Genomic DNA, 25,612 nt, shown 5'->3' on the forward strand with positions numbered 1-25,612 from the left:
CAGCCCTCCCAAAAATTGGACTATGGAGGTATTATACAGCAGAAAAGCAACAAACAGACCTTACCACCTTTCCTATATGCAAAGAAAGTGTCTTGTGATGGAAGTTGGGTACCAATTTGGCCACCACTTTGCTGTGGGCCCACATGAGATGGTATAATTTGCACACCTGGAAATGGGCATATTTTCACCTCCATCACACACCACCACACCAGAGAATCTCACTGATTCACCAATTTTTACAAGCTCTGTAAGAGCATTATCTTTGGCTGGAGGAAACAGCAGTTCCATCTCTTGTTACACCAGCCATGACTTTTCGGGTGTTGGATATGTATGTGCAAGCCAGCTATAGTCATGGGGATGGAGCAGCAAAGAAAGAGGTGGTAGAGACTTGACATTAGTGGTTTGGTGCATTGCAAAAGTAACTCTTTATCCTTCATCATTTATTTGGCTCTACCAACCAACAGAGCCACTCACTGACTCCCAGTACCATGCTCACAAATAAGGGGATCTGACTCAATGTATATGGCTCTAGCAACCATTGGATCCACACAACAACCTATATGCACTATTACATTCTTGACTTGTTCACTCTTGTTATCACCAGCACTGGATTCAGTGGTGTTTCTGCCACAATCTATTTGGCACTACTACCCTGCAGAACCAATACACCCCTTTTTCTACACCCCCCGCCCAGTGCACCAATTCCTTCCTTTTACTATGCTCTTTTCCAGTCACCTAGAAAAGGGTAGGGTGGTGCCGGAGCATGTGCTTCCCCACAGCATCCACCGCTAGCTCTTCATTCACCTCACGCCAACTGAGAAAGGTGTCAGGAAATGCACGCAGAATGTGCCTGCATTCCTCATCACTCAGTCTCCTCCTTTCAGACCAAATGACTTCACCCCTTGTACTCTACCATCACCAACAGGAGGCTGTGCTGCTTGTAGTGGACAGTGGCTCTGTAATTCCATTGTGCCACAGCCTGAAGCGCTTGCATGTTGAGGTGTAGACCAAGGCATGTTTACTTGTGTTACTCAGATAAACTGCCATATGACAAGGGTTTGCATATTATACAACATGCTCCTGACAGTAAAAATCTCCAGCTACTTGAAGCAGTCCCTGACTTGACTTCACCATCGGTAGTAAAGTGTGAGCCTGCCTTACCACTAGAGAATATGCAGGCAATAGTGCAGTGTCCCCAGTATCCACTTCCTGAATCATCTTCTGGGGGATATCCATGACTCCTCCTCTTGGTGATGTTTGGTCTCTTGCACCACCACACTACCTCCTCCTCAACTCCCCTAAGCTCTTTATTCCAATGCACCTCTGCAGCTACCTCTCTCTCTGCTGCTCCTGAAGTACCTCCTCCTCCTCCTCTTCAATTCTAAGGTTAACAAAATCACCCATTTCCTACAGGTACTCCTCGAGGGGCTACATAAACTCCACAACCTGCTCGAAAATGGCAGCCACATTCTCTTTCTTAACTAGCAGCTCACCCTCCTCAAATATCATCTCTCCTTCTCAAACACCATCTACCTCTTCTAAACCACTACCTCCCCTTCTCAACCACCATCTCACCCCGCCTCAATCAACATCTGTTCCTCCCCAACAAATGTTGCCTCCCTCTCCTCAGCCACCTGTTTCCCCTCCTCAACCAGTGCAATTCACTCCTCAGGCTCCATATCAATCTCGTGTCTTCCTTCTTCCCCAGACTCCTGCTGCATCTCAAGCTCTGATATGGCAATTAGGGAGTAGTCCAGCTCCTCATCTTCTCGCCAACTCTCTCCAAATAAAAGGACATGTTGTCTAAGATCTCAATGTGCAAAACCCAAATGTGATATGTTCCTAAGGTGTCAAAGTGCCAAATAAAAACAAGCGATGAGGACAAACAAAAGGATTCTTGCAAGACTCACACAATTGGAAAGGGTTCTCAACCGCACAAACACTAGGGAAGATGACTGTGCAGAGCACAGGAAGACTTCTCAGGTTCACACCAAATGTTTCTCAGCAAACACAGGAATGGGAGGTTGTTTGGAAAGAGTTTTTATTTTTTTAAATGTTTGGGGTGTCACAAAAGGAACATGGGAAAGTGCAAGATTAACTTTTTTAAATACTTTTATAAGAGGGTAAGGGTAAAAAGGGAAGATTAGAGACCACAAACAGACAGAAGGGGATAAAAAAGAGGTCAAGAAACACAGAAAACGCCTATAACAAACATATCCAAAACCACTAATTTGTGATTCTGTCTTTTCCACTCCTACCTCGACAGCCAAAAAAAAAACACAAAGAAAGCAGGAAACAACCTGGGTCTTTTGAAGACCCACCAACTTGTTTTAGAATAGCTGAGAACCTCTGATTGGCTGATTATAATCCCTGCTCAAGTGTTGGACCTTGAAACTGGAGAGAAGGCCTGGAACTATCTCCTTCAGACCGTCAGCAGGGTTCAGCTCTCAGGAAGTCCAGTAGGAATCCCATGAGAAAGGTTAAATGCACCCAGAAACTTACCTGAAGGGTACATTTTAGGACTCAACAGACATGTGATCAGGACTAGTGAACTCCTCTGAGAAAAGGTGAATGATTTTGCAAATCCTAGAGTACTGTCACACACTTGTTTTGTTTTTTCTCATCAGAAATCAGACTGCTGAGGTGGTTTCCTACCTTTGCCACACCCCCATGCATCGCATTTCTAATGTTTGTGTCAGGATTCTATGCTGTATCACTGTTGAAATAGACTCAAATGTTGCTAGAGATTCATCTAAGGGATGTGGACCTTTGACATTGTGATTCACACTGTTATCTCTTTCCGTTAATAGCTCAAGTTAACCCATGTTTTACAGTTGCAAAATCAGTTTTTATTTGGTAATTTCACCTCTTACCTTGATTGGGCATGGCTATGCAAGAACCATCATTATGTATACATAGACAAGGTGATTGAAATGTTAATTCTTTGTCTTTGGGGAAATTGATTTCAGGAAAAGATGAATTTGCTTGAACCTACCGTATTGTACAATTCCTCTAGTCTGGAGATGGTGAGGAAGCGGTGCATGCTCACTCCATTCTCTATGAGCAACTTCACAAAATCCACTCTGTCCAACACTAGTGCATCCAGCATTGCCTGCTCAAGGGACCCCACCTGCAAACCAATAGAGACAATGCAATTCACCCAAATGATTATGCAAAAAGATCAATTTTAAGGAACATTTTGTGTTGACAGGGTCTTCTTTGTTTGGCAGACTCTTATTCTCCCCAGACAAAACAGAAGCTATGAGAAGATGTGCTCCTGGGAAAATATGCCATGCGCTTGATGAGCCATCGCAGTTCCCTGCTCATTTTGTAAGCTACTGCAATTAGGGGAAGGAGACATGGCTACTGCCTGATTCATGGAATTATTTGCGCTGAAAACGGTGATTTGAGCGCCATTCTGTCCACAAAACCCTGTTTGACAAATGGGGATTTGCGGGCAGAATGGCGCACAAAGCGCAAATAATTCCATGAATCAGGCAGTATATCTGCATGCTGTCACATATGTTAGACGGCTTGAACAAGTCCACTGCAAAACGGCTTAGAACATGTGTTTGCTACAACCTACAGGCTGCGTATTGTTTGATTTTGCCACATACCATAGGGAACACTTTTAATAGATATCCACACTCAGAATATCTTGTACATCAGAGGGACATGTCACCAAATAGTCAGGAAGTGGTGGATGGGGATCACTATATATTATGAAAAATGGAGGCATGGTGGTCGATACATAAAAAAATGATGCTGAAAGTCAGATCTGAGCTCTTCCACCCTGTTAAATATCCCTGGCATGTACCTCGTTCCTCTGTTCACAGAACTCCATGGCGATTTGCGCTCTCCCCAAAAAGTACAATAAATTGTGTAAAAACAAGGAAATATTGAGGATGAGTAACACAAAAGGAAATACACCAATCACGGACTAGAAAGATTCACAGATCTTTTATTCTGCACAGTTACAAAGAAACATAGATACAGATAGCTATCTGGATCTCAACACCCCGCAATGAGTACCAGCCCGTCAAAGAGAGGAGAGAGAGTGCTGGACATTAGAAACATTCGTGCTTTTATACATTTCTGCATATTATTGTCCAGCCCCTCTTCGTGTTAATAATCTGTGGTCTAGAGTTCATGCCTAGTTCACATACAGTTTATACAATAATATGCAGAAGGATTACATGAATTTGCATTTCCATCAAGTTACAATGCTGATGTATATTCTCGGATCCCGCGGTAAGCCTTAGTCTATATCCCTTCACAATGTAGTTCGGCCTGTGTCTACGCTTGGCGTTTGCACTTCATTGTCCCCGATGTGTATTCGGGATTAGTATTGTGAGCAGAGACAATGCTAGGACAACAGTTCATGTTTAGTACAAGGTCTCATTACCAAGCCTAAACAGTCTGATTTTAGACAGTCTAAACATTACCAGAACTCAAAGGTCGACAGGCTTGGTTGCAAGTTGAAAACACAGTCCACCATTTTAGAACAGAGAATATACAAACAGAAATCAAAATGGCGGATGATTCTAAAATGGCGGCGAAGTCGATCCAAAATCGGAACTTTGCAACTCGCTTTTCCCCATAGAGCGCCTAAGCTTAGGCCACAATAAATCAAAAGGAGGCACTATATGATTTCCGTTTAACAATGGTACCTTGCAGAACACACCCAGGACACAAACAAATAGGAATTGTCGGTTCAGTCCCACAATGTTTGCACAACTTCTGTATTCCGCGACAGATGACATTTTCTTTTAGGACAACAATATGGTATGAAAGCCGGAGAGTTTTAAATATGTGTGCAGTGCCTAAGAATGTTTCTGTTGTTGTAAATGTTATCTTCAGTATTATACTGCAGTTAACTACCTCGGCAGCCCACATTATTTGTTCTCTGGCTTAAAGGTGTGTTTACCTCCAATTGCGCTGTCAGGAGAGGCGTAGTTCTATCAGACAGTAACCCGAAAGCCCTCCCCTCTCACTGCCACAGTACACCCAACATGAATATGCATCTATGTATTGACTGTTTGTTCATTAGCACGCCTCCACCCTTGCCTTTGGCAAAATATCAGATGAAGAACCAGGTATGGACACCGCCAGCACAAGTTCTGTGAGAGTTCTTGTGGCAAGCATTATATACATGTACACCAAAGGCTGCAGCTTTATACAAATCCCCCCCCAAATGTCTACAAAATGAATTTCTATTCAACGTGGGTGGATAATGTTTACATCCAATGGCAAACAGTCTATCGAGCAGTTTTCACGCATCTAGCAGTTTTCACGCTGCACCGCTCATTCACCAGAAGAAGATGGAAAGTTATTGATGTCCCCCAATGTGTGCTCGAGGGGAGTAGGAATTTCATTTAGCAACCTATCTTCCTTGAATATTTCTGAAAACAAGTTCTACTGGGTGAAGCTTCTCCTCTACATTACAAAATAGAGGAACCCGAGACATTTAAAGCCTGTGGTGCAATAACTCAGGGTTTTAACACTATTCAAAAGAGAAAAGGTCCACAGGCTCGCTTTATGTTGTTGCGAAGTAACACAGTTATGCGTTTTAAGGTCATTCTATTGCCCTGCATTTTCACCACATAAGGTGGCATAGTAACTCACTAATTTGTTTAGTTGAGTCTGAATATCAATAAATGGTATACTGTTTGCAGGTCCTTTACAAAGCAATGGGCATCCTGAGATCAGAATAGAACAGAACATAAAATATAAAATGTTTTTTAAGTATTTATTAGTGTGCGGATGTGTCACATTATTTTTCTCTGCATGAAGAAAAATTCCTTGGATTTTTAAACAATTGATAAGGTAAAATCACGTTGGGCGACTATGTATTCGATCTCCTGAAGAAGATTAATTAATAATAACACAAAGGAACCGAAACATGTTGGTTGTACTCTAAATATTTAACATTAAAAGATTGTTGAATACAAATTATAAAATATATGAGTGCATCAACACTGTTGTTTGAATAAAGAGTCCAGTGTGGATGGTCATTTGATGCAAAAGATGCAATTTTTTAACCAAGTGATCAGTGGAGAAGATAGGGATCACAGTGATTTAACATTGTTTGTAAGAATGTTTTTAAAGAATGGTTTTCATTAAAAAGAGTATATATTTGTATATTGATAATACAATTGTGTACTAAGTCAATGACATTCTGACATTTTGAGGAGTGAATAATGCCTAATTATAAAGCACTGGCAATGACATAACTGGAGCCTGTGGAGCTTTTCTCTGAAAACTTCTCCACACCAAGAAATCAACTCAGTTCACCACTTTCCTACGGAGAGGCTGTCTTTTTCATGTATGCAGGAAGTGTTTAAAGGGATTGCTTACTCTGGCTTTCAGAAGTTGATTCGTAAAGAGATGGTCCTTTCATTGTCTACATTTCTAAAGGGATGCCCTTGCGGAAAATCTTAGGGCTAAACCTTATTTTGGCAATGTTACAGGGTTGGATCCTAGCCTTTCCTCCCTGACAGGAAGCACTCATATCAGTCATTCACAATATCTACTCTATTGCCAACTCTAATTCTCTCTCTCACTCTCTCTCTCTCTCTCTCTCTCTCTCTCTCTCGCTTTTTCTCTCTCTCTCTCTCTTTTCCTCCTTCCAGAATGTTCTTAGCCTATGCTCATCTCTGCTGACAGACAGTGCATCGGGTTCAAACATATCTTCACATTAATAGAAGAAACTAACCTTACATTATTTATGTGCACTTTGAGGGACACTCAGTGTCCCAAACCATTGATGCTATCCCCCTCTTTGTACACTAACCCAAAGCCCTCTTTCATTGGACACAAGTATTGATATTCTAACATTCTTGGTCAGGAACCTCGGAATGATTCTAGCGTCTTACGAGTAACACCTCATGCTTACTTCACCAGCAGGGAAACCACAGTGATGACTCTAAAGACTCCTGGGTACTAGGTATGGACTGCTGCATCATCAAAGTAGTGAAGAAGCAAAATGATTGATCTCTGATTTGACATCTGAGCGTCAGACTTCACCACAGTAATTCCTTAAAATTCAACCCTTCTAGTGCCACCGGACATTTGATATCTTTTCATGACCCCTCCATTGCAGTAACAACTGTTGTCCAGAAATTAAAACAATGGTGCAGCCCAAGTAACATTGAGAGCACGCCTTGTTCTGAAAATAAAGGCAGCACTTATAGGTTACTGCAACAAATGGATCACCATACTGAGAACTGAATTGGAGAGGAGTAGGTATCAACATGAGCGTGCTGGCCCATCCAGGATCTGAGTGACATAACAGCAACACAAGCTGTACACTTCTTTTCTATACTTCGAGCCTTCCGTGGAAATAATTAAGGGGCATTCAGAGTTGGGTGGTAATGGAAAGATTAGTGGTATGTGGCAAATAATACTGATTTTATAATCCACCCAATTCAGTGATATTCCACAGGAATAATACCAGAGGTATTTTAGGCCGACATCCTGCTAATAATATGCCTATTTTACCTCCATCAGAAAGGTGGAGGTAACAATTCCAATTTGGACCCAATTGTATTTTAACTCTTTATACCATACAGAAGAGAAGCAGGGGTGCTTCCCTTCAATACAGTGAAAAAGGGTTTGAGAAAAGGCTTGCAAAAGGGGTGAAAAGGTGAGCATCTGTAGAAGAGGTCCCAGGTATGGCTTGCACTCCAGCCCCCCATTTTGAGGTACCAGGAACATACTTGCCTAGATATGTGACGTATGAGGAACAAATAAACCAACAGAGAGCAGCACTAGGACTCTGCCCAGTGCCCATCAGAAGAGAAATACCAGTTGAAGTGCCTATAACCAGACAACAATGGGCAGCAAGGTACCAGCTGAGACAACCGTACCAGCAGTTAACACGAAAGGAAGACTACTTGCAAACTGTCCACGAAGAGACCCAAAGAGCCTTAATGGAAGGTGAATGGTGACGACACAAGAGCCCAGACAGACGTACAAATGAACATAAACGACAATCTAAGCTAAGGAAACGGTACTGCTTGCTATGCTTAGTAGAAGAATAGAGCGGCAAGCACATTATAGAAGTGCGAGTCCATTTTACAAAAGCAGAATTAAGCCCAGGCTGCAAGGGGCCAACCAGGCCGAGATTCATATTCCAGCTAAAGCCAGAAGGAAAGAGTGGAATCGAAACTGAGCACAAAGCAGCTGATGCCTGGCAATTCGAGGTCAACTCCAGGAAGGGAGGAGAGCAGCAACTTCAAAGAAACTAAACTTAAAAGCATAGCAGCCAGCCAGTGAAGGTCGAGATAAGGAGGCCCAGGCAGTTGGCAAGGCTAAGGAAGAATCAAATACACAAAAAGAAGGAAAATGAAGCAGATTCACGGTGAACAAACACGTGACCAGCCAAGCGCAAAGAGGTACCAACATCTTATGTCATCCAGAACCCCTGGATGCCATAACTTTTCCTGATAAGAAGCTTCAGATTCGAGGCCAACCTCAGTCAACTAATTGACACATAGCCCTAAAGCACTTATTGATGGAAGGGAGGCAGGGTGAATCTTGGGGCACACCACATCTTGGTGTCCATTCTGCATGCTGCTAATTAAAGTGGAGATTTATGTTTAGGGGTGTAACCTACCCAATCGCAATGGACCAAATAATCTAGGGTCCTATAGCTAGTAGAACCACTGAGACGTCGTACTTGTAGTGACGTCTATCATGATTGACGCCCACCCGATAAGAGTTATCCAATCCTCACACTCTGTTCCCATTTACAGATATAGTCCCTATACTTAAGTTACATTTTCCGACCAATAGAATGGCATGACAAATTTTGAGTTTTACATGTCAAATGATGACGAATTATTCCCATAAGAATTGCTGGTTGAAACTAGAATGTGGAAGTTGAAGCGAGACAGGCGATTGCATCACTGTTGATTTCCATTTGTTTCCCCGTTTTTTGTACTTGTCATTAAACGGACTTCCCTTTGCCAAACTACTGAGTTGTCCTTATTGATTGGTGTTGGAGTAAGAGAATCCTGCACCCCATCCTCCTCAAGGTGCAACTATCTCATCTTAAAAGTACTTGAGGGTGAGCTCTGATCCCATCGGCCCGTCAGAGGTCGCTCCACCCTCCTGTATACTTGGTAGCGGTGAGGATGGTTTTCACCATCAACTATTGAACATTGATTATTGATAAGACACCTACTGAACATCGACACGAAGTAACTCCAGGTCTTCTGCAATATCACGAGTCCTTCGCCATTTTGGCCGAGTAGACTGTGAAGCTTCCCGTGGACAATGATAGCTTAAACGTATCCTAAAAAACTGCAGTGGGTTGAAGGCACCCATTTTAAAAACATAAACCCTTCCATTCCTACTGGCAGTGAATCAGATGAAAGACCAAAAAAGGCGGTAACGGAGGCAATGATCCTGAGGATTCAGAGAGGAACGATGCGTGCGGTGAGTGAAACAAAAAATTCAATGCTTTGGCAAATGTTTTTATAGGCATTAGAACAAGTAAGGGAAAGGTAACGGAGGGAGGCGGAAAAACAAAATAGTCCGAAGTAGAGAAGACTGTATGTATATATATAAGGGGATAATGACTCTAGAATAACTGAATAAAATAGTGAATACCGGGGTGGACACCCGAGAAGAGAGAGGATACCGGGGTGAACACCTGAGATAAAGAGAGAGGATACCGGAGTATACACTCAAGAAGAGAGAGGATACACCTTGTTCCTGCGCTTTAATATAGCAGTCAGAAGAAACGTGAACCCACGTAATAGTGAAAGAATAGGCTACTACGACGATTAAAGACGTCGTATAAGGAGTTCGTTTAAACTCCATGGGCCTCATTCTGAGGTGGGCGCAAAGGGATACCGGGCACCGTTAAGGACATCGGTGTCGGTATTCCCTTTGCGCCTTCTTCCAAGGTCCCTTAGCGGGTCCCGCTATGGGTGCCTTGTTTTACCAGGCTCCCTTAGCGAGAGCCGCTAAGGGACCAGAGAGCTAATAACGGTACTGCAAATTGCGGTACCGTTATTAGCTACTTCCCCATTCTCATTGAGCCCTATAGAGGCTCAAATGGGAATGGGGAATGGAATTTTCAATGGGGACTTACTGGTCCCTCCAGGTTCGGAATGGACCGGTAAATCCCCACTGAACCAGGTCGGACCCGGCCCCGGTATGGGAGGTAGTCATGGCGCAAATAGCACCATGACTACCTCCATACTCGGAATGAGGCCCATGTCGGGGTATTGATTAGAAGGCAGAGACATATATGTGTCCAGTTCGTGTCTGTCTAGTCTGTTTAACGTTTGTCATACATGTTCTGTTGATGTGTCATATGTACGGAAATTTGTCTCCTTGATGTTTGAAATTGATTATGGGTTTTACGCGATTCTATAGTTGAGAGGGAATCACACCGCAACGAGCTCCTGTATACAGGAGGGCAAGTTTTCCTTGTCCGGCGTGGCCATAGATACTCAGAGTTTTACAGGAGCTCACAGTAGAGTTCCCTTTACAAACACACTCCCAGTCTCCGTAGGAGAGTGCAAAATGAATGTACCCTTATTGTATTCGCGTCACGCCCCAGTAAACATTTTGGGTCGAGACGTGATGACAAAATTGAACATGACAATCTCGTTCACGGAGGAGGGCATAGTATGCTCCAATCCAGGAATGCATTATTCAACGGTATGCAAAATGATCAGAGCATACTCAGGACGCAAAGCCATGAGAGCTATACCATTAGAACCAGAAGTCTTCACATATGGCATGCGTGTGCTTATGGCGGGATTGCCAGGCCTTGTAGATAGGACCATGAGAACCCCTGACGAGTTTCTATTCAGACCAAGAATACCTATGCATGAAGAAGAGGGACAAGTATTTCCCTTGATGATACAAACTGCAGCAGTGCGAGGGAAAGTAGCATTGGTCGAAGGGTACGATGATGAAGGCAGACAATGGTGCACGATTATCGCCATTGAAGAAGGGTATCGAGTGACTGACGTCACCGATGACGATCTATTCAAAGAACACCCTGACTTAGAAGAGACGAGGGTGGAAGTAAGTCTCATATTTTGGGTAAAAATTATTAAACGAGAAGTGCCACAGAGAATGTTGTTGCCACTGATCCGTCCAGCATATTTTGATGATGACATTGCCCAAGTGCCTGTCTCAGTATGGACAACAGGACCTTATGACGTAGGCCTCCTGAAGGGGGTAGGAGAAGTGAAAATTAAACTGAAACCAGGAGCAATTTTACCAAAAGCGTGACAACATCCCATGTCCAGAGAAGTGGATGAAGGGATTGCGAAGACAATTTCCACCATGATGGATCAGGGCATCCTAGTGACGTCAGAATCACCCTGTAATACGGTGATTTGCCCTGTCAAGAAATCAAAAGGAGGGTATTGGTGTTTAATCCAAGATTTAAGAGCATTAAATGATATTGTTGAAGCCGAGTTCCCTCTAGTCCCTAACCCATCTATGATCCTGTGTAACATACCTATCGAGGTGAAATATTTCACGGTGATTGACTTAAAAAATGCTTTTTTCTCAATCCTGTTGCACCGTGACTCACAAGATCTGACGTCATTTACATTCAGCCAAATGCATCTGAAAAGTATGAGGTTGCCCCAGGGGTACTGTGAGTGCCCGTCCATTTTCAACAGAGTGCTACAGATGGACCTAAGCAATATTGGAGTAGACAGTGTTGTCTTGCAGTATGTGGATGACATTCTAATCTGCAGTACCACTGAAGAACAATGCAGATGTGACTCTGTACAGCTACTGACTATACTGGCTGAGGAAGGATATAAGGTTGACAAGGAAAAGCTACAATACTGTCAACAAGAGATGCTGTACATAGGCCAGCTAATCTCACATGAAGGGAAAAAAGTAACCCCAGAAAGGGCTGAAGCTATCATGAACACGGCTAAGCCGCTCACGATAAAGCAAATGCAGAGCTTCTTAGGCCTGTGCAACTATGTTAGAGCATGGGTTTTCGATTCCAGCACTTATATCAAGCTCTTGCTTCAGGCTCTAAAGAATGCCCAGGTGACAAAGTAAAGAATTGAATGGACTGAGGCAATGGAAAAGGGGTTTACTGAACTGAAGAGAGCGATTTGTACAGCCCTAGTTCTCGGGATTCCTAATTATGCAGAGGAATTCTACCTGTTCTCACACACAGATGGCAGCGTTATGATGGCAGTTGCATGCTCAAAAAACCTCAATGGGATACAAGCCCCTGGTGTATTACAGTGGGAGCCTGGATCCAGTAATGAGAGGCCACTTCCCATGCGAACAAAGCTTAGCTGCTGCGGCATTCCCCATAGAGAAGGTGACAACCATTGTAATGGGATGTTCCATGACGTTATACGTCGAGCACTCATCATTTGCCATCTTAGAGAAACCAAAAGGCACATTGCCATCTCAGAGAGCTTCTGCCTATGAAGTGATCATATCTAATCCATCGATCAAAATAGTTGGATGTAAAACAGTAAACCCAGCCACGTTCATAGCTGAACCAGTCACTGAAGGAGAACCGATACATGACTGTGCAAACTATGAATAATTCTATGATGAAATCCCCAGGGTAAAAGAAAATGCCCTGGCGGGTGGTGAGATTGTTTTCATTGCTGGTTCTTCAAGAATCTATCAAGAAGACGGACTAAGATACACAAGCCTGGCCGTAGTAAAACACATAGCGAATGGAGAATTTCAAGCACTCATCAGTGCACGAATACCATCTCATTATTCAGCACAGGCTGCAGAATTATTGGTGTTGATACTCGCCATTGAGAATCATGTAGACCAGGAAGTGACGGTGTACAGTGACTCCGCCTATGTGACATCCACAGTGCACGCAGGCCTAGCATGCTGGAAAAGGAGGGGCTACCTCCGAGCGGACGGCACACGAAAGCAGCGCGCAGCCTTATTGGACAGGCTGACAAAAGGCACTACAGCTCCCAGTGGGCATAGCGGTCGTGAAATGCTCCGCCCACACCATAGGAACAGATTTTGTATCACAAGGAAATCAGGCAGCAGACACGGAAGCCAAGCGTATGGCATCCAAGAGTGAAACGATCATCGAAGTAGAAGAGGCGTGCACCCATGAACGAATGATGATAGCACGAGCCACACCAGAAGCCTATAGTAATATGGGGCAGACTCAACTGATAGAGATCCAAGGGGAGGCCCCTCTGGATGAAAAGAACCTATGTTGGGGTCGAGGGTGTTCTTTAAACCCCTCTGACGGGTTGTGGTGACAAAACAGCACTGGTAAACCAGTAATGCCTGTAGCCTTACTAAAGATAACATTGGAACAATTACATTACCCAATTCACATGCCAAAAGAAAATCTAGCAGCAACGCTCGCAGAAGACTGGTTTATACCGAATTTAGCTGAGCATGTTGCATTCTTTATGGTGAACTGCATAATCTGCCAGCAATTCACCACTGGGCACACATTAAAAGTACTGAGAGGAGTCATCCCCCGGCCAAATGGGCCTTTTCAGCACTTACATATCGACTATGTCGACGTGATACCCCATGTGTAACGGGTACAGGTACTTAATTCTAGTGGTGTGTCCATTCTCTAGATGGATAGAAGCAGGTCCCTGTACACACCCAGACTCAACCTGTGCTGCCAAATTCCTGGTGAGGGAAGTGTTCCCTAGATGGGGGGTGTGTGAGGTGATGAGATCAGACAACAGGGCTAATTTTGTTAACGCAGTCTTTGAGCAGATCAGCTTGCTGCTTGGTATTAAGCACAAGTTCTCGTCGGCGTATCATCCGGAAGGTAATGGTATCTGTGAGAGGCTCAACGGTTTGTTAAAGGAAAGGATATCCAAGTTGAAGCTTACTCTAAAGAGGGGATGGTTGCACTGCCTTCCACTGGCATTGTATGTTCTTCGGAACCAACCAAGCTCCGACCATCATCTTACGCTGCACGAGATAGTCACAGGAAGGAGAATGAACCCCCCCTCACCGTCTGAGACAGAGCTAGATGTGATGCCCAGTCAACCCGAGAAGTCCTAGGATCCGAAATGCAAAAGTACTTGAACTGCATGACATCCAGCCTTACTGTAATTTCAGATCAACTGCAGCAACGACAAAAAGGGTGCAGCGCAGCACAAAACACAGCAGGAGATGCTGAAACAGACCCAGTTCAAGGTCTACGTATGCCACTCATCTTCCCTGGAGATGCTGTGTTGGTGAATAACCACATGAGAAAAGGGTGGGCGAGCCAAGATTCAATGGCCCTTTCATCGTAGTGGACTGCACTCTGTCAGCTGTAAAACTGCAGGGCAGGAGAGCATGGAGCCCTATATCGGAGAAAGCCCTCTAGCTGCACCCCACCGCGAAGAGACCACAGACAACGGGGAAGAACCTCAGCATGTGCAGACAAGATCCATGATGAGGAAGAAGGACGCATGAGCAGCAAAGCCAAGGCAAAGAGAACCCTGTTGAAAGTTGTGGCTTAAAACTGGATATTTCCTCTAAACAAAAAGGGGGATAAGGACATAAAATGTACACTCTGTGTATCCTATTTGCAGGGTGAAGAAGAAAATTGAGCATTTAAGCCACAACACGGTTGTTGACACAAACTTGTAAACCAAGCCACACTTAAGCATTTTGAGACACAAGACTCTAATAGACTGAGATCGAGGACTTTTTCCCTAAGGAGCTAACACAGTATCCTGAAGCAACCAACACTAAGACCTTGTTTCACAGAACATATGGTATCCCCCAGCAGAAATATCACAAGGGATGTGTTGTCCTGTTTCCAATTAGTACTAGAGATATATCCATCACTTGTAGGGAGTGTCACCAGTGTCACAGACTTTATTCAAGATCCTGCCAATGAGAAAGTAATCTGGCAACTGCTTACTGTCATCGCGGAAGCCTTCGCTGTGTTATAAGAACACAGTGATAAGGATGCAAATGCTTCCACCTCAGGCGATAGTCGATGAACTCAGAAATGTCCCTGTCGCCCGAGGACAGCCGACTGGCGCATAACATCCTGTTTCGCCTAGTCACTGACTTTCCAGAAATGGTGGGGTGACCTGCCGAGGTTGACGTCATCACCTTCATCAGAGATCCAGCTAACTTTGCGCATATGGGAACGCTCCTCCATGGCATCATGCTCCAAGTGGAACTGTCCAACTTTCAAAGAGAGTATCTGAGGAGATTCTAGTGAAACCTTCCGCCGAGGGACAGATCAAGGAAGCCAAGGCAGCTCTTCATCTTTCCACCGAGTGACAGATCCAGGAGACAGAGTAAAAGCACTTCATCTTTCCGCTGAGGGACAGATCCAGGAGATAGACTCAAAACACTTTATCTTTCCACCGTGGGACAGATAGTGGGAGCAGAAACAAGAACTTCACTGTTTTATTTTAGTTTATTTTTTTGACTTTGCTTTTGATTGATTGCTATTTTTCTATTTTTTTGCATTGAACAGGTTCCAGCATGTCCTCAGGACTGAAGCAAATCCGGGGGGTGGACTGGGAACTGACCTATTTTGAATATGCCTCACCAAAAGTGTTAGTCTAATCTTTTTCCATAGTCTAGCAAGGAAACTGTATCCCATAACCAGAGACAATTGTCACCCGCAAGAGGGGGGACACTTGCGAAGCACCAGACACTTTATGATACAAACTTTCTGAGAAACAATAATGGAGTAAGTGAAAAGAACAGAACTTTGACATTTGCTATGATTGAAATTGGGGCCCAGAACAGTAACCTGGTCCTCCCACAAACAGAGGGGCGCCCCCGCTTCCCCGGAAAGAAATGCTGCCAATTGTCATACCGCACGATTGTCTGTATATGTATAGTGATTATCATTGTCTTTCTGTCATTAACAATCAGAACTCCATTCTTTATTGGTGCACGAAGCGTTCCAATTTCAGTGCACCCATCAGATAATGTACGCATGAGTCCCACAAAAGCAACCAGACCCTATATAGTTATTCCAGTTCCAAGAAAATCTGATGGTAAGGTAAACAAACTAAAATTGAATGTAATTAGCAGTGATTCATACACACTTGAAGTAACAAATGAAGAGAAATGCTGGAGACAGGGTCAGTGTGGAATGAATGAAAACATAGCACTGACCACTAAACACACACACACTGAATGCACATGAATCAGGGCAAGTGTCAATGGCTACAGAACCTCGAACGAAGACAACAAAAAGTGTGAGACTGCCTACCGAACAACCAGTCCCAGAAAATAGTAAAGGTGACCGAAAAGAATCCAGTGAAAGACCAACTAAAGAAGACATAGCAAAAGCCTTAAAGAAGATAGAAGCGGCTACGGGGAATTCACTGCAAGGACACAAATATTGATAGATCATTTATTCCTGTTCATAGCTAGAGCGAAGAAACTACATGAGGAACTGAAAAATAGAACCGCAGAGACTGTAGTGACAAGCACACCAGTTCCAACACAAGGAGCAAGCACCAGGCCCACGGTGCAGCCTTACGCTGGGCTGATGACAGACAAATGGTGGTTAAAGACACTCATCGAAAGAATACAAGAGGAGAGGAAGAGAATCGCAACACCTCCTCCTATCACATCGATGCAGATAATGAAAACCACTTCACCAACCAGAATGCCCGAGAGACCCCCAGCAAGGAAAGGTCACACAGACAAATTTAGAGATGTAGTTATAGCTAACTACAGAAAGACACTAAGAATCAAGAGAAGCCCACATGAAGATAACAATGAATTAAACGATTACCTGGACAGCACAGCACATCTAGAAAACAACATTGGTACCAACACATGAAAGAGGTCGGAAGAAGAAAAATCAGAAGGAGACTGCTTCGTCTGTGCACTTCTACCGTACAGCATGGGAAAATCCAAGATCTTTGTGGCTGTAGAAATTGATGTTCCAACAGCACACTGTCTGTCACACGTAGCAATGTGCAACACCAGAGAACAATTTATGGGGAGAGATCCTCATTGACATGGGCAACTGAAACAGAGTATCCCGATGAAGACGGTTACGTCCAGGACATCAAAACAAGAAACAGAGCACATACTAAGAATCACGTGATCAGGTATGAGAAGCCTTAAATTAAAGGATCAGGAACAAGATGGGAAATAAACCCGAGGCTGAACGTCCAAGGAAAGATTCCAGAAGAGGCTAAAATTTGGAAGAACAGAGGCCAAATGCAGATTTGGGAGACAGTGGTTTCCCCAAATGGATGGGAAGAAGGAGTGGTGATATGCCGAGCTTGGATGGTCCTTGGAGCCTGCAAAGAAGCAATAGAAAACTCACAAAGACTGTGCAAACCTCTATGGCCGAAGTTGGTAAAGTTACTAACTGGGTCGAAGACAGAGGAGGACCCTTGCAGATAGTGCCACTGGAAAGGCCAAAATTGTGCTTCAGGAACAACGGCACAAGGAAGATGGGAGGGAATCAAAACTGCGGACAAATCTTCGAGGCCCCAGGAATGATGCACGGAACCGCAGTGATTATGGATCATTATTGGGTGTGTGGATCCAGAGCATACATCAGACTGCCAAGAGACTGGAGAGGCATATGCACAATAGTGAATGTCCACGTTCCTGCGCTGGTGATCCCAAAAAGTAACCTGAAAATTGACAGTTTCCTGAAAGCAGATGCTCACCTGAGGAAAAGGAGATCAGTGGAGCTGGTATCCCGAATGAAGAGAGAAAATTACTTTTATGGAAAATCAGAAGAAGCATTCCATGCAATCCCATATGAACACAGGCTGTTCAGCCTCACATCATCAGTGTTCACAAAGATCTTCATGCCAAGAATCCAAGTTGGAGTAAATACCAAATGGTTACAGATAACCAGATGGGAGTTATTGCAGACCATCAACACTACCATAACGGGATTCAACGCTATTAAAGAAGAACTAAGAGCAATCTGATTGATGACCCTCCAGAACAGATATGTACTGGATATGATCACAGCGATGGATGGAGGTGTTTGAGCAAAAATCAGAGAATCATGTTGCACATTTACACCTTCGCATGATGAAGAAAATGGAACCTTAACAGAAGCCATATGTATGCTGACAAACCTACAGAACCAGAGGATCAATGAAACTGATGAAGTTGATGATGACAGCTGGTTTGGAACTCTATTCTCATGGGTCCCACAATGGATGGCAGACATATTCAAGTTTCTGGGAGCCCTGCTATTAATGATACTACTAGGATTTTGTGTTATCAAGATAATCATCACACAATGCCAGAAAACTGCAAAGAAAGCCATTGGGATGAAGATCATGATCTACGTCAAACTAGGATGGAAGCACAGAGTCCTAACTGATGAAGAGATAAGAGACTTTGTGAAGGCCAGCGAATTTGCGCCAGAGGAAACAAAGTTTGTGTATCCCAGAAAACGAAGAAAGTATGAAGGGAAATGGATCTATTGCAGCCCAAATGGACAATGCCAGCTTATGACCTGGAACAAGGACGAACATGTAAAAACAGCAGGAATTCTGAAAGGGGTGATAAAAATATGGACTCCAAAGAAACACACGTTCACACCATCATCTACAAACCCAGAAGACAATAAACAAGATACAGAAGAACCAAGTAAGACGAAACCCGAAGGAGGAAGCAGAAGTGGTCGATGAACCGACCAGAGGGGGGAGAGTAGAGGAGGTCCCAGGTACGGCTTGCACTCCAGCCCCCCATTTTGAGGTACTAGGAACATACTCGCCTGGATATGTGATGTATGAGGAACAAATAAACCAACACAGAGCAGCACTAGGACTCTGCCCAGTGCCCATCAGAAGAGCAATACCAGTTGAAGTGCCTATAACCAGACAACTATGGGCAGCACAGTACCCATTGAGACAACCGTACCAGCAGTTAACACGAAATGAAGACTACTTGCAAACTGTCCCCGAAGAGACCCAAAGAGCCTTAATGGAAGGCGAATGGTGACGACACAAGAGCCCAGACAGACGTACAAATGAACATAAACGACAATCGAAAGATGACACACAAGGACGAAATGTAAAGAATAATGATGTAATGGTCTTGTAAGAAGAAACGATGTTGATATATAAAGAAACGTAACCATGAAGTGAGATGAAAATATGCAACAAACTAACACCTGTAAATAGGTTTGGAACGCAAGAAGTTAAGTAAACGGTACTGCATGCTATGCTTAGTAGAAGAATAGAGAGGCAAGTGCCAATTATATATCTACCTCAAAAGCACATTATACAAGTGCGACTCCATTTTACAAAAGCAGAATTAAGCCCAGGCTGCAAGGGGCCAACCAGGCCGAGATTCATATTCCAGCTAAAGCCAGAAGGAAAGAGCGGAATCGAAACTGAGCACAAAGCAACTCATGCCTGGGAATTCGAGGTCAACTCCAGGAAGGGAGGAGAGCGGCAACTTCAAAGAAACTAAACTTAAGAGCATAGCAGCCAGCCAGTGAAGGTCAAGATAAGGAGGCCCAGGCAGGTTGCAAGGCTAAAGAAGAATCAAATACATGAAAAGAAGGAAAATGAAGCAGATTCACGGTGAACAAACACGTGACCAGCCAAGCGCGAAGAGGTACCAACGTCTGATGTCACCCAGAACCCGAGGATGCCATAACCTTTCCTGATAAGAAGCTACAGTTTCGAGGCCAACCTCCGCCAACTAATTGACACATAGCCCTAAAGTACTGATTGATGGAAGGGAGGCAGGGTGAATTCTGGGGCACACCGCATCTGGGTGTCCATTCTGCATGCTGCTAATTAAAGTGGAGATTTATGTTTAGGGGTGTAACCTACCCAATCACAATGGACCAAATAATCTAGGGTCCTATAGCTAATAGAACCAATTAGACATTGTACTTGTAGTGACGGCTATCACGAGTGATGTAGAGGGATGGGCGTAGACGCCCACCCGATAAGAGTTATCCAATCCTCACACTCTGTTACCATATACAGATATAGCACCTATACTTAAGTTACCTTTTCCGACCAATAGAATGGCATGACAAACTTTGAGTTTTACACGTCAAATGTTGACGAATTTTGCCTATAAGAATTGCTGGTTGAACCTAGAATGTGGAAGTTGAAATGAGACAGGCGATCACATCACTGTTGATTTCCATTTGTTTCCCTGTTTTTTGTACTTGTCATTAAACAGACTTCCCTTTGCCAAACTGCTGAGTAGTCCTTATTGATTGATGTTAGAGTAAGAGAATCCTGCAGCCCATCCTCATCCAGGTCCAGCTATTTCATCTTAAAAGTACTTGAGGGTGAGCTCTGATCCCATGGGCCCGTCAGAGGTCGCTCCGCCCTTCTGTACACATTTCTGACACCCCCTCTCACCACCTTAACAATCTAATGCATAAAAGAGGCATACAAGAGGCAGAACTGACCCTTCTGTGCATAATTAATGTGCAATAGTGGTACGAACTACTACTGTACATAATCCATTTCCACCTTCACATAACATTGAAAGTTTCTATTTCTGAAATACCTACAGAGGTATTCTAGAGGTAACCCCTCCACCAGTGGGAAACTGGGTAGGTATCCAGATATAACACCGGCGGAGGTGGTGGCTTTCTATGGCAGTATTTCCTAAAAGAATCCACCCAACTCTGAATGACCCCCTTATCTCTGAATATCATTCCAGAGAACAGACATTTTTGCAGGCAACCTATACAATGCCCTTGGTGTGACTTATCACACAGAATACTATCCACTTGACATTGGAACGTGTGTTTCCCTACGTGCTTCTGAGAATTCTGACTTCACAGGATCTGTATGGCCGGCTCGTGCCTGGACTAAGCCGCACTCGGCTGACGCGCTATAACGAGAGCGAACCCTGGGCTTACGCTATTTCAGGTGGGCTTGGATAGGACTTCACTGCTCCACGAGCTGCTATACTTTTCCTAAAAGGGTAACTGCTTATTTCTTCTTCTTCCGGTGCACGGGTAATACCACATCAATCCAGTGCTTAGATGCGTTGTCAGAAAACAGACTTTGGGGTAGGCTCAATGCAGAGTGCCATGTGTGTGACCAGTGCATTTCAGCTGGAAAACTCCAGCTAAAATGGAACGTTACATGAACATCCTTTTCCGTCTAACACGAGTTTGCTGTATTTTTACTGCCTTGCTCATAATATCCTTATGTTAGAACGAGCATGGAATAATGGCTTTCATTATGTTCATTATGCTCCTGGTTATTTTTCTAGGACTGTTACTTGATGAAGTATCTTCTACCCCAGGCTACCAGCATAGTAAGCGATGTCATGTCAGTGGAGAAGGCCCCTTTTCTGCAGTAGAGAGGGAGCCATGCGGGGTTATATGCCTATATGGCACTGCTAGATTGATGTATCTGCTGCATTTAAATAGCGCCCCCCCCCCCCCTGCGGGGTCCATAGGCTGTGGTTACTGATGCCTACTGACTTAGTAGGATTTTAGCTTGGACCTAAAGAACTATAGGGCAACTGAAGGCAGGTTATCCACTGCTTGCAAAATCAATGCCCTTGCAGCTTGCCCTGCAAATCTATGGCCTCCTTCCACGGTAGCCTGTTAGTGGAAAAAAGGATCAGTAGTTGATTTCATTGAAACTCCTCAAACTGAGCCAAACGTTAAGAGGTATTACAGTGCACTCATTTTGCAACTAGAAGCCATTGCAATAATCTTCTGGCCCAGCAGAAGATCTCTCTTTTAAAAAGATCACACACAGGCTGGACTGGCAAATATTTTTCTTATTTTATTGTTTAAAGCGCAGGCTTAGATCAAAATCAGCAGAGCGCTATCCAGGGTGTGAGTAGCCAGTGTTTGGGCTGGCATCTTTTAACAGAAGAACAGTACAGTGAGTTGTGGCCTGTACGTCCGAATGTGCGTCCATTGGTATTAGTCCTTGGTGAGGTGTTGTTGAAAAAGCCACGTTTTGAGAGATTTGCGAGATTGGAGAATAGTTGGGCATTCCAAGCCGATACCGGTATCAAGAGTGACAATGGAAGGATTGTTTGTAGGTCCTCGCTTTATAGACGAGTTGCGATTCGAGCCGGTTGGTCTGAGAAGCTTGTGCCACCAGATATGTATCTCTTAGCAGCCAGGTTCACTGATGTGCTACTCCTGACTGCTTTGTAGTTGATACATGCACTCTTGAACAGTATCCTAGCCTGGAGAGGAAGCCATTTGAGTTGGCATATGGCAGGGGCAATTCTGTCAAATTGCTGTGCTCCCATAATACGATTTACTGCTGTGTGGTCAACTGCTTTTAAAGGAGCGAAGTACACAGCTGGGACCTCCGTCAGGGGGGAATTTCCGCCCTCGATGTGCAAGCCCACACAGAGCTTGTACCACGGTCTGGAAGTCCTATGGGGGCATGAAGGGTTTGATGTTGTGAAGGTTGGAGATTTGCAGCCAGGCCATTTGGACCTTCTTGGATGTGCATTTCTGGAAGGACAGACTGCTATCAACAGTGAACACCTAAGGATTTTGCTGAATCTGTGAGTTGCAGATCAAATCCTTCTAGGCGTATATCATTCAGCTATTGTTGGATAAGTTGCTGTTTAGCGGGGGGACCAATGAGGATGAGTTAAGTCTTAGATTGGCTATGTTTCAGGTAAGCAGTCAACATCCAGGACTGGATGATGGCTAGGTAATCGTGGAGATGACTGATGTCCTGTGGGTGTGTCAGTCTCATGTACAACTGAGTATTGTCCGCTTCTTGGTGGATGGCTATACCAGGATCTTGGATCTTGAAGGAGTGTGCCCAGAAGCTCCATGCAAAGGTTAAAAAGTATTGGTGAGAGGATGGAGCCTTGGGGGACTCCACAGGAAACAGGGAGTCAGTTAGAACACAATGTGTTCATCTGGATGGCCTGGTGTCTGCCTGAGAAGTAGGAGGTAAACAAATTCAGTACAGTGCCAGAGAATCCCATCCTTTCGGGGAGGTAGGAGAGGAGGATGCATTTGCTGATTGTGTTGAATGTAGCTGAGAGGTCACGCAGAATAAGGAGGCGTGAGTCACCCATATCCATGATTTGGAGGACATCATCTACCACCTGGATGGTGGCTGTCTCAATGCTACACTTGGGGCGGAACCCTGACTGACAGTCATTTAGGAGGTGAAGTTGTTTGATTGTGACATGTAATTGTGTAGCGACTACTGTTTCCATTATTTTCCAATCAACGGGGAGGTTAGTAATGGGACGGTAGTTGGCCAGGTCATCTGGGTGAAGTGTTGGTTTTTTCAAAAGAGGTCATATGAGACCCTTCTTCGAGGGATGTATTAATGATTCTGAGGAGTGCGTTGAGAACCGGGCCAATCAATTGTTTGATGCTGGAGGCCAGGATGATATTGTCAGAGTAGGAGGTAGATTTTAGGCAGGTGAGAGGGAGAGAGAGGAGAACATTTGTTCCTGAGGGGAAGTGTGTGTGCTAGAGTGCAGGGGGGCTAATGCTGTGGCAGGTTGATTCAATGATGTCAGATTTTGCCTATTTTTTCCGATGAAATATTTGTTGATTAATTCACATGTTTCTCTGAGTACTGACACCTGTGAATCGGGTGAGGGTTTGGTACAATGCTTTACTACTTCAAAGAGGCCTTTGCTCCTGTTAGAAGCTGCTGCCATGGTGGTTGAGTAGTAAGCAGCTTTGGCCTCAGTAATACGAATACTATGCTTGGTGCACAAAGATTTCAGGTTAGTGAGATCTCCAGGATTACAGGTTTTGCATCACCGTTTCTCGAGGACTCTGAGTATTTGTTGGAGGTGAGCTTGTGGTGTACCAAGTGATGGATGGTTTGGTATCAGCGTTTATTTATTTATTTCCATTTATAAAGCGCGCAACCTGCCCTCGGGCATCGAGGCGCTGTTTCAGAATATACACTTAACACAATATTTCAGGTGCATGTAGAATGGCTGGGAACAAACAGTACTCATGTTCCATGGTTACAGGGGAACAGAGGAGCGAGTGCAGGCTACTTGAACAGTTTCGTTTTCAGATCCTTTCTGAAGACCGTGAGAGATGTTTCTGTTCTTAGTTCGAGTGGTAGTGAGTTCCAGGATTTTGGTGCTAATATTTCAAAACTGGATCCCCCAGCTTTGGCTCTGTTAAAGGCAGGGATTGTGAGTTAGTGCGAGTACATGTCACGTTTAGGTCTGAGTGTTTGGGCTTGGTGTATTCGTTCCACTAGGCAGTGGAGTGCTGTTTATGATAGGCATTTATGAATGATTGTGAGTGTCTTGAAAAGTATGCGCTCTCTGACTCGGTGCCAGTGGGCCTTTTGTCTTGCTTGAGAGATGTGCCCTCTCCCGGGGATACTGAGAGCTGCTCTGAGTGCATTGTTTTGTGCAATTTGTAGTCTGTTTATGTTTTTGGCGGATGTGCCGAGTAGCAGGACATTACAATTGTCACGTTTTGCGCCTATGGTAGCTCTGGCAATGTTGAGGAAGTTCTTGGTTGAGAGGTGGGGTTTTACCGCATTGATAATTTTAGTGGTAAGTGCTGCTGAGAAGGAGATGTAGCTAACTTGTCTATCCATAGACATGGTTGAGTCCAGGTAAACTCCCAGGGTTTTTACAGCTGCTGAGACTGTGATTACAGAGTTCTCTATTTTGAAATTGCAGTAGTTGCTGTTTAGTTTCTTGAGGGTCTCTTTGGGGCCCACCAGTAAGATTTCTGTCTTGTCTCCATTGAGACAGAGGCCGTTTGCTGCCATCCAGGTGTTCAAATGCATTTAACTGAGGTGCAATATCATGTCATCATCAAAGAGAAAGGCAGTCTTTTATTTGTAACTCAAAGCTACCATCTGGTATAGTAAAGATGTCTTCGTTTGTGTTCCAAATAGAATTAATTCTGTCCTCGGTACACATATATAGCCTTTTCCTATAGGAACACTTTTGACACTTTTGTGTCCTATCTACGTCCTTTTAGGACCCGCCTACGCATGCTCCGTAGGCCGTCCCAGTATAAGAGGCCCGCCCCCGCGGTTCCCCTTCAGATTTCGGCCCCTCCAAAGTAGGAAAGGTTAAACTTATCAATCAAATACATTGCATTCCGGGGAGGTTTGGCGGGCGCATGTGAATCCATGAAAGATACCAATGCTGGAGAAATGGAGTTACAGGTAAGAAACTATTCCCTTCTCCAGCATTGGATCTTTCATGGATTCACATGCTTAGAACAGATTGTATAGCAGTAACACTTGAGACGGCGGTGAGAATGTAATGTAATATACCCTCACCATACTACACAATGCATATGTACAGTAGGAATAAGTTAACTCATATAACCTTACCCACATAAAGTATACTGTCATCAAAAAGGTAGAAAACAGATTCTCCACAGCGTGGAGCTCACCTTACTGAAACAGATGGCGCAGGACAGCTCTTCCCATCTGCACCTCGTCCGCATGCTGCCTGGCAAGGCAGTAGTGGCGGGTAAACGTGTGGGGCACTGACCATGCCGCAGCCTGGCATATGTCCGTCAGCGGAATTCCTGCCCATAAAGCTGCTGAGGAGGACATTGATCTTGTAGAATGGGCTCTAGGATGTCCTTGCAGTGGCCTTCCGGCCTTGGAGTGACAAAACGCAATCGTCGATGAGACCCATCGAGCCAATCCCTGTTTAGAGATTGCTTTTCCTCTCGTCGACGGACCATATGCGATGAACA

General features: G+C 44.3%; 1 protein-coding gene across 7 annotated transcripts in view; it reads right to left on the reverse strand.

The window, feature by feature from the left end:
* TRPM3 (transient receptor potential cation channel subfamily M member 3) overlaps positions 1-25,612 on the reverse strand; it is a 1,922,641-nt gene that overhangs the window by 535,599 nt on the left and 1,361,430 nt on the right. For all 7 annotated transcript variants that reach the window (XM_069625801.1, XM_069625800.1, XM_069625799.1 and 4 more), the window contains exon 11: positions 2,996-3,130. In XM_069625801.1, coding sequence (XP_069481902.1) covers positions 2,996-3,130 — 135 coding nt within the window. The remainder of the gene's footprint in view (positions 1-2,995; positions 3,131-25,612) is intronic.

This window comes from Ambystoma mexicanum, chromosome 6p, assembly GCF_040938575.1.
Source record: "Ambystoma mexicanum isolate Mex_15411 chromosome 6p, UKY_AmexF1_1, whole genome shotgun sequence".
Lineage (NCBI taxonomy): Eukaryota > Metazoa > Chordata > Amphibia > Caudata > Ambystomatidae > Ambystoma > Ambystoma mexicanum.